Source organism: Babylonia areolata, chromosome 29 (genome assembly GCF_041734735.1).
Source record: "Babylonia areolata isolate BAREFJ2019XMU chromosome 29, ASM4173473v1, whole genome shotgun sequence".
NCBI classification, from domain to species: Eukaryota; Metazoa; Mollusca; class Gastropoda; order Neogastropoda; family Buccinidae; genus Babylonia; species Babylonia areolata.
Window position 1 is genome coordinate 5,097,240 of NC_134904.1, and position 11,485 is coordinate 5,108,724.

An 11,485-nucleotide genomic window follows, 5' to 3' on the forward strand; every position below is an offset into this window, starting at 1 on the left:
ATATAGATAGATGTAGATATATATATACATGTGTGTTAGTGTGTCTGTGTGTCTGTGTGTCTGTGTGTCTGTGTGTCTGTCTGTCTGTCTGTGTCTGTGTCTGTGTGTGTGTGACTGAGGTCAAGTCAGATCAGTTTGCCTTCCTGAGAGTCGGGCGGTGAAATGTATGCGTGTGTATGGAAGGGGACAGTAAGAGGGGGGGGGGGGGGGGGGTCTGTGTCTGTGTGTGTCTGTGTGTGTGTCTGTGTGTCTGTGCTCGATTGTTGGTATATGTGTGTGTGGGAGGGCGGAGGGTGTCTGTCTGTCTGTCTGTCTCTGTGTCAATGCATGTATGTGTGCGTCTTTGTGTGTGTGTGTGTGTGTGTCTGTGTGTTTGTGCTTGTCTGTGTATTTGTGTGTATGCATGCGTGCGTCTGAGCGCGTGTGTGTGCGTGCGTGCGTGCGTGCGTGCATGAGCGCATGCAACACGCTATGTGCGTGAGTGTGTGCAACGCACTACAAACTGCGCAGTGTATTCTGTAATATAATTCCCACCCCCCCACCCCCCACCTCCCCTGCTTCATAATATCCATCCACCACTCGTACAGACACACAGACGTGCCAGCTAGCTAAACGGGCGCGACAGTGGCCTACGACCCCTTCATAATTTGACCCCTATATTGAACCATCACATTGCATCCTGTCTGACTAAAGAGGAAGTCGACGTCATTGGTCCATATGCCTCTTCCTTGTCTGAATGGTTAGCTTGATTGCAGTGGCGCTTTTTTTTTTCTTTTTTTTTTTTTTTTTTTTGCTGCTGACGTTTCCCAGAGTCCTAGATGAGTTGACATCCTGTATGATGGATCATTCCGTCGTTGTTGTTGGGGTTTTTTTTGTTGTTTTTTTTTTTTTGTTTCTTTCTTTGTTTGTTTGGGTTTTTTTCCATGACAAGAGTAGCGTAGCTGTGTATCGTTCGCAGCCTGTGGCGAGGAGGCGGGGTTTGGAAAGCAAAAGAGGAATCTGTTCAGAGTTTTTGTCGATGTTAGTTTAATTTTTGGTGCCTCTGGTGTACCGTGTTCTTTTTTTGTTTTGCGGGGGGCTTCCATGAGTGCAGCAGGCTTGCTTCTGCTGGATGAAACAAAAAGAGAGACAGAGAGTCGGAGAGGAAGTTGCGGACTGTTTGCTAACTGTAGGGGGGTGACTTGTTTTGGAGTGGAGTGCTACACATTGGTTTCCAGTGGTGTTTGTTGCGCCAGTGGTGGAAGTTTGCAGGTGAGTGATAATCTCTCTCTCGATATCTCTCTCTCTCTCTCTCTCTCTCGATAGATAGATAGATAGATAGATAGATAGATAGATACACACACACATATATATATATATATATATATGTGTGTGTGTGTGTGTGTGTGTGTGTGTGTGTGTGTGTGTGTGTGTGTGTGGAATGATGGCCCAGACGTAACACGTCCACCTAGGAAGCGTGAGAATCTGAGCGCGCTGTTATTCGAATCACGGTACAGTCGCCAATATTTTTTTCCCTTCCACTAGACCTTGAGTGGTGGTCTGAATGCTAGTCATTCGGATGAGACGATAAACCGAGGTCCCGTGTGCAGCATGCACTTAGCGCACGCAAAAGAACCCAAGGCAACAAAAGGGTTGCCCCTGGCAAAATTCTGTAGAAAAATCTACTTCGATAGGAAAAACAAAAATAAAACTGCACGCAGGAAAAAGTTAAAAAAATAAATAAATAAATAACATGGGTGGCGTTCTCAGTGTAACGACGCGCTCTCCCTGGGGAGAGCATCCCGAATTTCACACAGAGAAATCTGTTGTGACAAAAAAGAGCAATGCAATACAATATATATGTGTGTGTGTGTGTGTGTGTGTGTCTGTGTGTGTGTGTGTGTCTGTGTGTGTGTGTCTGTGTGTGTGTCTGTGTGTGTGTGTGTGTGTGTCTGTGTCTGTGTGTGTGTGTCTGTGTGTGTGTTCGGTAGGTCGTTGTTGCTGTTGCTGCTGCTGCTGTTGCTGTTCTTTCCATTGGTGTAGTTGTCTTGTCGTTGGTGTTGTTATTGTCGTCGTTGTCGTCGTTCTTCTCCTACTTCTTCTTCCTATTTAGTCTTTTTCGTTTGTCTTGTTTGAGGCTGCTTGGCTCTCTCTCTCTCTCTTTCTTTATCTCTGTCTCTCTCTCTCTCTCTCTCTCTGTCTGTCTCTCTGTCTCTTTCTCTCTGTATGTCTCTCTCACTCTCTCTCTCTCCGTGACTCTCTCTCTCTTCCTCTCTCTCTCACTCTCTCTGACTCTCTCTCTCTCTTCCTCTCTATCTCTCTGTGACTCTCTCTCTCTCTTCCTCTCTCTCTCTCTTCCTCTCTCTCTCTGTGACTCTCTCTCTGTGACTCTCTTCCTCTCTCTCTCTCTTCCGCTCTCTCTCTCTCTTCCTCTCTCTCTCTGTGACTCTCTCTCTCTCTCTTCCTATCTTTCTCTCTCTGTGACTCTCTCTCTCTCTCCCTTCCCCTCTCTCTCTCTGTGACTCTCTTTCTCTCTCTCTCTTCCTATCTCTCTCTCTTTGTGACTCTCTCTCTCTCTCTTCCTCTCTCTCTCTCTGTGACTCTCTTCCTATCTCTCTCTCTCTCTCTCTCTCTCTCTCTCTCTTCCTATCTCTCTCTCTTTGTGACTCTCTCTCTCTCTCTCTCTTCCTCTCTCTCTCTCTCTCTGTGACTCTCTCTTCCTATCTCTCTCTCTCTCTCTGTGACTCTCTGCCTTGCAAACCACTTACTACATTAGGGAACCAGAAGGACAATTCAAGACCAAACACAAAAATAACTAGTTTAAAATGGACTAACGAAAAGAAGGGAGAATATATCGAAAACATAAACAGTGATCAATCACAAAACATGTTCCAAACTGCTTATGACCAAATAGAAATGTCTATGGAGACAGCCCTTGATACATTTACAAAGGCTGTTCTGCAGGCAGGGGAGTGCATGAGAAAAAGTGTTCGATTCGGTACGCCAGCTCATGTCGGAAATGTGTGGTTTGACAAAGAGTGCCGTCAGAAGAAACGCGAAGCACGGAGAGCCCTACAAATGTACAATAAGTCTGGTCACAATCTGGACAAACGTACATATAAAAATCTTAGGTCACATTACAAGACGTTGACAAAGGAAAAACGTCAAATTCATAAAAAGTCAATCCAGGACAGTCTCCTAAATAATAAGAAAAACAGCAGTAAGTTTTGGGATACGATTCGAAAAGCGCGAAGCACGAAAAAGGCCCAACCCGACATAGAACTAGATGCATGGAAAAAGCATTTTGGAAAAGTTTTCGGGGCAAAGGAAGCAGACGCTCTTCCTCATGACGTAACTGAACAGAACAGGATAGAAGAAAGGGTTGTCCCAGAACTCGATAGTGACATCACAGAAAAAGAAGTACGAAATGCAATTAAAAACATTAAGCTGGGCAAAGCAGCTGGGTTAGATGAAATCTGTGGAGAATTTTTGAAATATGCTGAAGACTCTGTTTCCCCTTTTCTGACAAAATTATTTAACAAACTGTACGATACCGGTTATTTCCCTTTGGGTTGGTGCAAATCAATTATAATTCCACTTTTCAAAAAAGGAGACGAAACCAATCAAGATAACTACAGAGGCATAGCTTTACTTAGTGTTGTAGGGAAGGTATTTACGGCCATTTTGAACAAAAGATTGTGCCACTGGGCTGAAAATGAAAGCAAAATCAGTAAAGAACAGGCAGGTTTCCGTAAAAACTATTCGACAATTGACCATATTTTTACCTTGACCACAATAATAAAAAACAAATTAAACAGTAAAAGAGGAGGAAAGGTATATGCTGCCTTCGTAGACTACCGCAAAGCTTTTGACACTGTTGACCGAAATAAATTGTGGATGACACTAGAAAATGCAAGAGCATCCTCTAAGCTAATTAACATGTTAAAGGCCATGTACAGTTCTGTTAGAGCCTGTGTGAGGTGGGGTGGAAATATGACCGATTTTTTCAATTGTCCCCAAGGGGTTAAACAAGGTTGTCTCCTCAGCCCAATAATCTTTTCACTTCTGATATCTGAAGTTGCAGATTTTGTGAGACAGTGGGGAAGACATGGTATCCAGTTAATACCCGGTTCTGATGAAATTTATTCGTTGTTATTTGCAGATGATATCGTTCTGTTGTCGTCAACTCCGGGTGGGCTGCAAAACCAAATTAATAATTTAGAAAAGTCTTCAAGGGAACTGGGACTTACGGTGAATTTGGATAAAACCAAAATAATGATTTTTAGGAAAGGGGGGTATGCTTCTAACATAGAAAAATGGACATATGGAGGAAACACAATTGAAATAGTAAACAAGTACAAATACTTAGGGTTCACACTCACTACTAAGCTGTCAGAAACTTGTGCTTGTGAGGAATTTGCAAGGAAGGCAAAAAATAAAATACTTGACATTCTAAAAACAATGTGGGCACTTGGCAATCTAAATACAAAGGTATTCTTTCAGCTTTTCGATGCACAAGTAAAACCAATGTTACTGTACGCAGCGGAGATATGGGGTTTAGTTAAAGTAGACGTCATTGAATCGGCGCATTTATTTGCATGCAAAAGATTACTCAGTGTATCAAACAAGACACCAAATTATATGGTATACGGAGAGACCGGTCGATACCCTCTCTTTATTGACTCGACTGTATCATGTGTTCGCTACTGGTTGAAACTGACCAGGATGCCACTTTCACGATTTCCGAAACAGGCTGAATCGATGCTGAAGAATTCTCTAGACAGAAATGACAAGACGTCAGAAAATTGGCTTGGTAAAATTAAAGCATGCTTAGAGATGTGTGGTTTCCCTGATGTATGGATGAACCAGGGTACTGAAAATGAATTCGCCTTCTTAAAGTCTCTTAAACAAAAACTGATAGACAAATTTAAAATGGACTGGTTTTCTAAACTTTGTAGTAGTGACAGATTTTCTATCTATCGATCATTTAAAACAGATTTTCATTCAGAACTTTACTTGGACAATATCACTATCAAACGTTTCAGAGATACCTTGATAAGATTGCGACTTGGTCTAAACGAGCTTGGTATAAATAGAAGATTCCAGAACGCGGATGTAAACCGTTTCTGCCCGTTTTGTCCTGGCACCCTGGAAGATGAATACCATTTCATTTTTGTGTGTCCTAAATACGGTCATATCCGTCAGAAATATATTCTAGAGTTTATAAATATCAACGACAATACATTGTTTCCTATTCTACAAACCCCATGTGTTACCTCCCAGAGAAATCTTGCTATGTACACCTATTACGCCTTAAAATTTAGAGACGAATTTACACAATGAATGAATTAGTATAACTATAAACATGATGAGGACGAACATGCTATGTATTTTTCATCCAGTTATCGGCTACTCACGTACAGTACACCTTTTTTTCTTTTTTTTTCTTTTTTTGTGTGTGTGGGTGTGTGTGTGTGTGTGTGTGTGTGTTTGTGTGTTTGTGTGTGAAGAGCGATCGAATTGCCCCATTGTATCCCCCACCCCTTTGTGTATGGGCCGGTGGCCTTCACAATTAAACCTGTGTCAGTGTCAGTGTCAGTGTCTCTGTGACTCTCTCTTCCTATCTCTCTCTCTCTGTGACTCTCTCTCTCTCTCTCTTCCTCTCTCTCTCTCTCTCTGTGACTCTCTCTCTCTCTCTCTCTCTCTCTCTCTCTTTCTCGTTCTTTCCCTTTTTTTCTCTCTCTCTCTCATTTTCCTCTTCTGTTTTATTTTGTTTCAATATTTTCACTATTTTTGTTCTGATTTGCACCACACCTGTCACTAGAGTTGTATAGCCGCTAATGACATTAAACCTTCCAGTGTTCAGTATTCAGTGTCAGTGCTCTCTCTGTCTCTGTCTGTCTGTCTCTCTCTGTCTCTCTCTTTCTCTCTCTCTCTCTCTGTCTCTCTCTCACTCTCTCTCTCTCTGTGTCTGTGTGTATCAGTGTGTGTGTGTGTGTGTGTGTCAGTGTGTGTGTCTGTGTGTGTCTGTGTGTGTATCTCTACCTCTGTCTCTGTCTGTCTGTCTGTCTGTCATTATTTGTGGTGGAATTATGAGGAATTAATTTTTATGTCATCTTTTTATCAGCAAACATTTCTTCTTCTTCTTCTTCTTCTTCTTCTTCCTCGTTCGCCTCCCGTTAGATGAGCAGCCCGGTGTCTTCGATGAAGGCTGCCGTCCATCGCAGCCCCTCCAAGGTGCCGTACAGCTTGGCTTCCACTGCTGTCGGTGTTGGCCAGTACTTCCTCCTGGATGCTGCATGCGTCGTACAGTCTTGAAGGATGTGGTCGGTTGTCATTAGTCCCTCACCACAAGGGCACTCTCCACTCTGTCCAATGCCAAATTTTGTGTGCATGTGGTGGAGCAGGCGGTTGTGTCCAGTCTTCAGGCGGAAGATCTTGACTTGTTCCCGTCGTTCCAGCAAATGGTATCTGCATTCTGGGTTATATTTGGGGTGCTGGAGGCGCCAGTTTATTCCTTGTTTTGCCTTGATGATTGTCTTGATTTCATCGTATGACACCAGTTTGTTAGCCTGCTCCTTCTGTGCACCGTCTTTTGCCAGAATGTCCGCTTTTTCGTTGCCTCTGATGCCACAGTGTGCTGGTACCCATTGTATCACCACTTTCTCCACTCTGGCACTCAGGACAACAAGGGCTGAAGTGAGATGGTTCTGTTCTTTGCAGCGGGAGTTCTTGAGGGCTTGGAGCACGGAGAGAGCGTCTGAGAACACCACCAATAAACATTTCAATAACGTGTATCTCACACACACACATACGCGCGCACATACGCACACACACTCAAACGCGCGCACACACACACACACACACACACACACACACACACACACACACACGCACGCACGCGCGCACACACACACACACACAAACACACACACATACGCGCACACACACACACATACACACACACACACACACACACACACACACACATATGCGCTTACACACACACGCTTATACACACACACCCCAACGCCGCACCACTCCACCCCCACTCTCAGCTGTGCACCAATAAAGGCCTCACGATTGATTGTCAATGTCAGTGTCAATATCAGGTGTCAGTGCCAATGTCAGGGTCAATGTCAATGTCAGGGTCAATATCAGGGTCAGTGCCAATGTCAGGGTCAATGTCAATGCCAGGGTCAGTGTCATTGTCAGAGTCAGCGCCAATGTCAGGGTCAGTGTCAATGCCAATGTCAGGGTCAGTGCCAGTGTCAGAGTCAGGACAGTGTCAGTTTTAATGTCAGTGTTAGAGTGGTGTCAGTGCTGATGTCAGTGTCAAAGCAGTACCAATGTTACTGTCAGGGCATTGCCAGGGAGAGGCAAGTAGATAGAGAGAGAAGAGAGAGAGCGGGGAAAGAGAGAGAGAGAGCTGTAGACTTTGCGACATGGAGATAGGGAGAAAGTGATGTGAGAGAATATGAGAGAGAGAGGTGCAAAGAGACAAAAAAAATACATACATACATACATAGTGTGAGAGAGTGAGTGAGTGAGTGTGTAGGATTCATTAATTCAATAATTCATTCACAGCATATGTCGTTAACGAGTAGCCATTTCGGGGAACAGCAGGCAAAACGCTCATTTTGGCTCCGTAAGGTATGATCATTGACTGATAGATGTGAGTACAGATGATGGATGCATCGTTTGAGCAGTCAATGTAGGGGTTGATAGGTTGGCTGCCTAGTGCACTGGTCGGCAAGTTAGTTACTTGTTGCTTTCCTTCAGAGACTGAATGGGAAGCAGTTCCTTTGTTTTTAACCTTCTTCTTCTTCTTCTTCTTCTTCTTCTTCTTCTCCTTCTTCTTCTTCTTCTTCTTCTTCTTCTTCGTTCGAGGGCTGCAACTCCCACGTTCACTCGTATGTACACGAGTGGGCTCTTACGTGTATGACCGTTTTTACCCCGCCATATAGGCAGCCATACTTCGTTTTCGGGGTTGTGCATGCTGGGTATGTTCTTGTTTCCATAACCCCCCGAACGCTGACATAGATTACAGGTTCTTTAACGTGCGTATTTGATCTTCTGCTCGCGTATACACGCGAAGGGGGTTCAGGCACAAGCAGGTCTGCACATATGTTGACGGGAGATCGGGAAAATCTCCACTTTTACCCACCAGGCGCCGTTGTCGAGATTCGAACCCGGGACCCTCAGACTGAAAGTCCAATTCTTTTACCACTCTGCTATTGCGGCCGTCAACCAGTGTTCAATAAAGGAGTGCACACGATTACCAAAGTAACACAACATTGTGTTTGTGTGTGTTTGTCATTGACAGGTGATGATCACTTGAGGACCAAGAAAGAAAAGGAAAAAAAAAACAGTGAGAGGGCGTAAGAAAAAAAAACCCACTACCACCTTCACTTCATAATCTTTCTTTACTTCCCTGTCGTCATACACTGTGCATGCCGTCACAAGGGAACGCAGTTCTAAGGGCAGGTCTCCCCGACTCTGTCCTCTGATTTCCGCAACAGGTCAGCGTCGTGCGCAAGAAGCGTCTGTCGCCAAACTGCTGTGAACAAACAGGACAGCCAGGACACAGCGAGACAGTATGCTGGGTGTTCTGTGGTGAAACATTCAGGGGACAGCGAGACGATATACTGGGTATTTTGTGGTGAAACATTCAGGAGACAGCGAGACAATTTCCTGGGTATTTTGTGGTGAAACATTCAGGAGACAACGAGACGATATATTGGGTATTTTGTGGTAAAACATTCAGGGGACAGCGAGACAATATATTGGGTATTTTGTGGTGAAACATTCAGGAGACAACGAGACGATATATTGGGTATTTTGTGGTGAAACATTCAGGAGACAGCGAGACAATATACTGGGTATTTTGTGGTGAGACATTCAGGACACAGCGAGACGATATACTGGGTATTTTGTGGTGAAACATTCAGGGAACAGCAAGACAATATCCTGGGTATTTTGTGGTGAAATATTCAGGAGACAGCGAGACAATTTCCTGGGTATTTTGTGGTGAAACATTCAGGAGACAGCGAGACAATATACTGGGTATTTTGTGGTGAAACATTCAGGAGACAGCGAGACAATATACTGGGTATTTTGTGGTGAAACATTCAGGAGACAGCAAGACGATATCCTGGGTATTTTGTGGTGAAACATTCAGGAGACAGCGAGACAATATACTGGGTATTTTGTGGTGAAACATTCAGGGAACAGCGAGACAATTTCCTGGGTATTTTGTGGTGAAACATTCAGGAGACAGCGAGACAATATACTGGGTATTTTGTGGTGAAACATTCAGGAGACAGCAAGACGATATCCTGGGTATTTTGTGGTGAAACATTCAGGAGACAGCGAGACAATTTCCTGGGTATTTTGTGGTGAAACATTCAGGGAACAGCGAGACAATTTCCTGGGTATTTTGTGGTGAAACATTCAGGGAACAGCGAGACGATATACTGGGTATTTTACGGTGAAATATTCAAGAAACAGCGAGAAAATATCCTCTGCCATTTACTAAACAAGAAGACAGAACATTTTGTACGACAGAACAGCGCGACATTTGTTGCAATGGCTGACAGTTCCAGCACCACAGCACCGGACACTGTCACTGGGGAAGTGATGACGACTGTGATGAACACCACCACGTCACTGATGACAAGTTCCGGAACAACGCCTCTTCACGACTCATCGTCACTGTGGACGACAGAGGTGGTGAACTCTTCCATCATGATGAACATGTCCGGCCTGCTAGAGTTCCCTGGCCCTCAGAATGCCACCGCCACAAACACCTCCCTGAGCGGCAACTTTTCCCGCGGCTTGGCGGCCAACGACAGCCAGGATGTGGACCTTGAGGCTCTGAACCTGGCCAAGACCAAAGCTCTGATACCCACCATTGTCTACCTGGCTGTGCTGATGGTGGTGGGTGCCGTGGGTAACACCGTGGCCTTTCTCGTCTACTACAAGAGGTTCAAACCCAGCGCCACCCGCACGTACATCCTGGCCATGAGCGTGTGTGACCTGCTGGCCAACTTGCTGTCCCTGCCTAGCGAGATCATCGACATCCGCTTCTGGTACACCTTCGACCTGCCCGTGCTGTGCAGGTGTGTGCGGGGCTTCAACAGCTTCCTGGCCCTCACCTCCGCCTTCGTGCTGGTGGCTGTGGCCAGGGACCGCTTCAACAAGATCTGCCGGCCTATGAAGAAGCAGAGGTCCTTGAAGCGGATCAAGCTGTACGTGCTCATCTGTATGCTGGCCTCTCTGGCTCTGTCCCTGGTTTTCTTCGTGCTCAACGGGTCCCGTACCCTGCCCACCGGTGTGGGCAACGTCACTGGCACCACGTGCTCCGTCAGTGACCAGTTCAAGGGCACGCTGTTCCCCATGGTATACAACGGCCTCATGGCGCTGTCCTTCATCACCTGCGTCACTATCATGATCGTCTGCTACATCCGCATCGCGCTGGAGCTGTGGCGACACAAGAAGAAGCAGGAACGGATGTCGGAGAAAGCTCCGGTCGGTAAAGACTCCTCCGCCAAGGATTCCACCAAGGCGCTCACTCCCATCGTGGAAGACACCAGCTCTGGACCAATAAACCGACCTCATCAATCGGCGACCGATTCGTCGTCAACTGCCGAACTGATTCCGTTGAAGAATACCGTCAAAAAGAACTCAGATACAAACCCTTCCTACGGGTTGGACAAACAAGTCGTGCTTCTGTCCTTCAAGAACCACAACTATGAAGGACCAGGTTCCTCGGTGGAAGATTCTGACGAGGGCTGCTTCTCAGGCTGTAGTGTGGACACCACCTCCACATCGGCAGACCACTCCAAGGGCGGCCAGACGCAGAACGGTCAGGAGGGGCGAGGCGACTCGGGAAGTTTTCCGGACGCATGGACCAAAGAAGAAGCCGAATCTGCCCAGGATAGTTCCACCAAGCTGATGGGAGCCACGTCCAAAGGAGACCGTGTTGTACCTGGAAACGACTCACCAACCGAGACGTCAAGTACCTCCCGTGTCCAGCAGACCATGCCGATGACTCATCCCGACATCCAGGCCTCAGACGACCCCCAGACCACCGCTCACCGCACCATGGTGGACAGGTCTTCCTCGCTGCTGCAAAGACTGCTGACGCCACGTAAACGTCATCAAGGTGATGACGACACCAAGAAGCCGGGAAAGGCCTGCATCCCTTGCCGGATCCCCAAGAAGCGCGGCACTGTCAAGTCCATCCCTTCCAGCACCACGCTGATGATGTTTGTCCTCACCGCCACTTTCATCATCAACTACCTCCCCCACCTGCTCGTCATCATCCTCCGCGCCATTTCCAAGGCCTACTTTGCTGAGGACATGGGGGACTCGGCGCTGAACGGCTACAACATCGCCCTCCGCTCCTACTTCATGAACTGTGCCGCCAACTCCCTTGTCTACGGCTTCTGCAGCCCGCGGTTCCGACAGGAGTGTCGTCTGCTGTTTCGTAGAAAGTGACCAA

The 11,485-nt window shown here is 46.2% G+C and overlaps 1 protein-coding gene across 2 annotated transcripts in view; it reads left to right on the forward strand.

Annotated features, from left to right (window-relative positions):
• Window positions 1-909: 909 nt before the first annotated feature.
• The window catches only part of LOC143302188 (uncharacterized), a 23,879-nt gene continuing 13,303 nt past the window's right edge, over window positions 910-11,485 (forward strand). For both annotated transcript variants that reach the window (XR_013057902.1, XM_076616740.1), the window contains exons 1-2: window positions 910-1,251; window positions 8,306-11,485. The exon at window positions 8,306-11,485 is cut by the window's right edge. Coding sequence is in view for 1 of the 2 variants with exons in the window: in XM_076616740.1 (XP_076472855.1) it covers window positions 9,568-11,481 (1,914 nt within the window). In the remaining variant the exon portion in view is untranslated. The remainder of the gene's footprint in view (window positions 1,252-8,305) is intronic.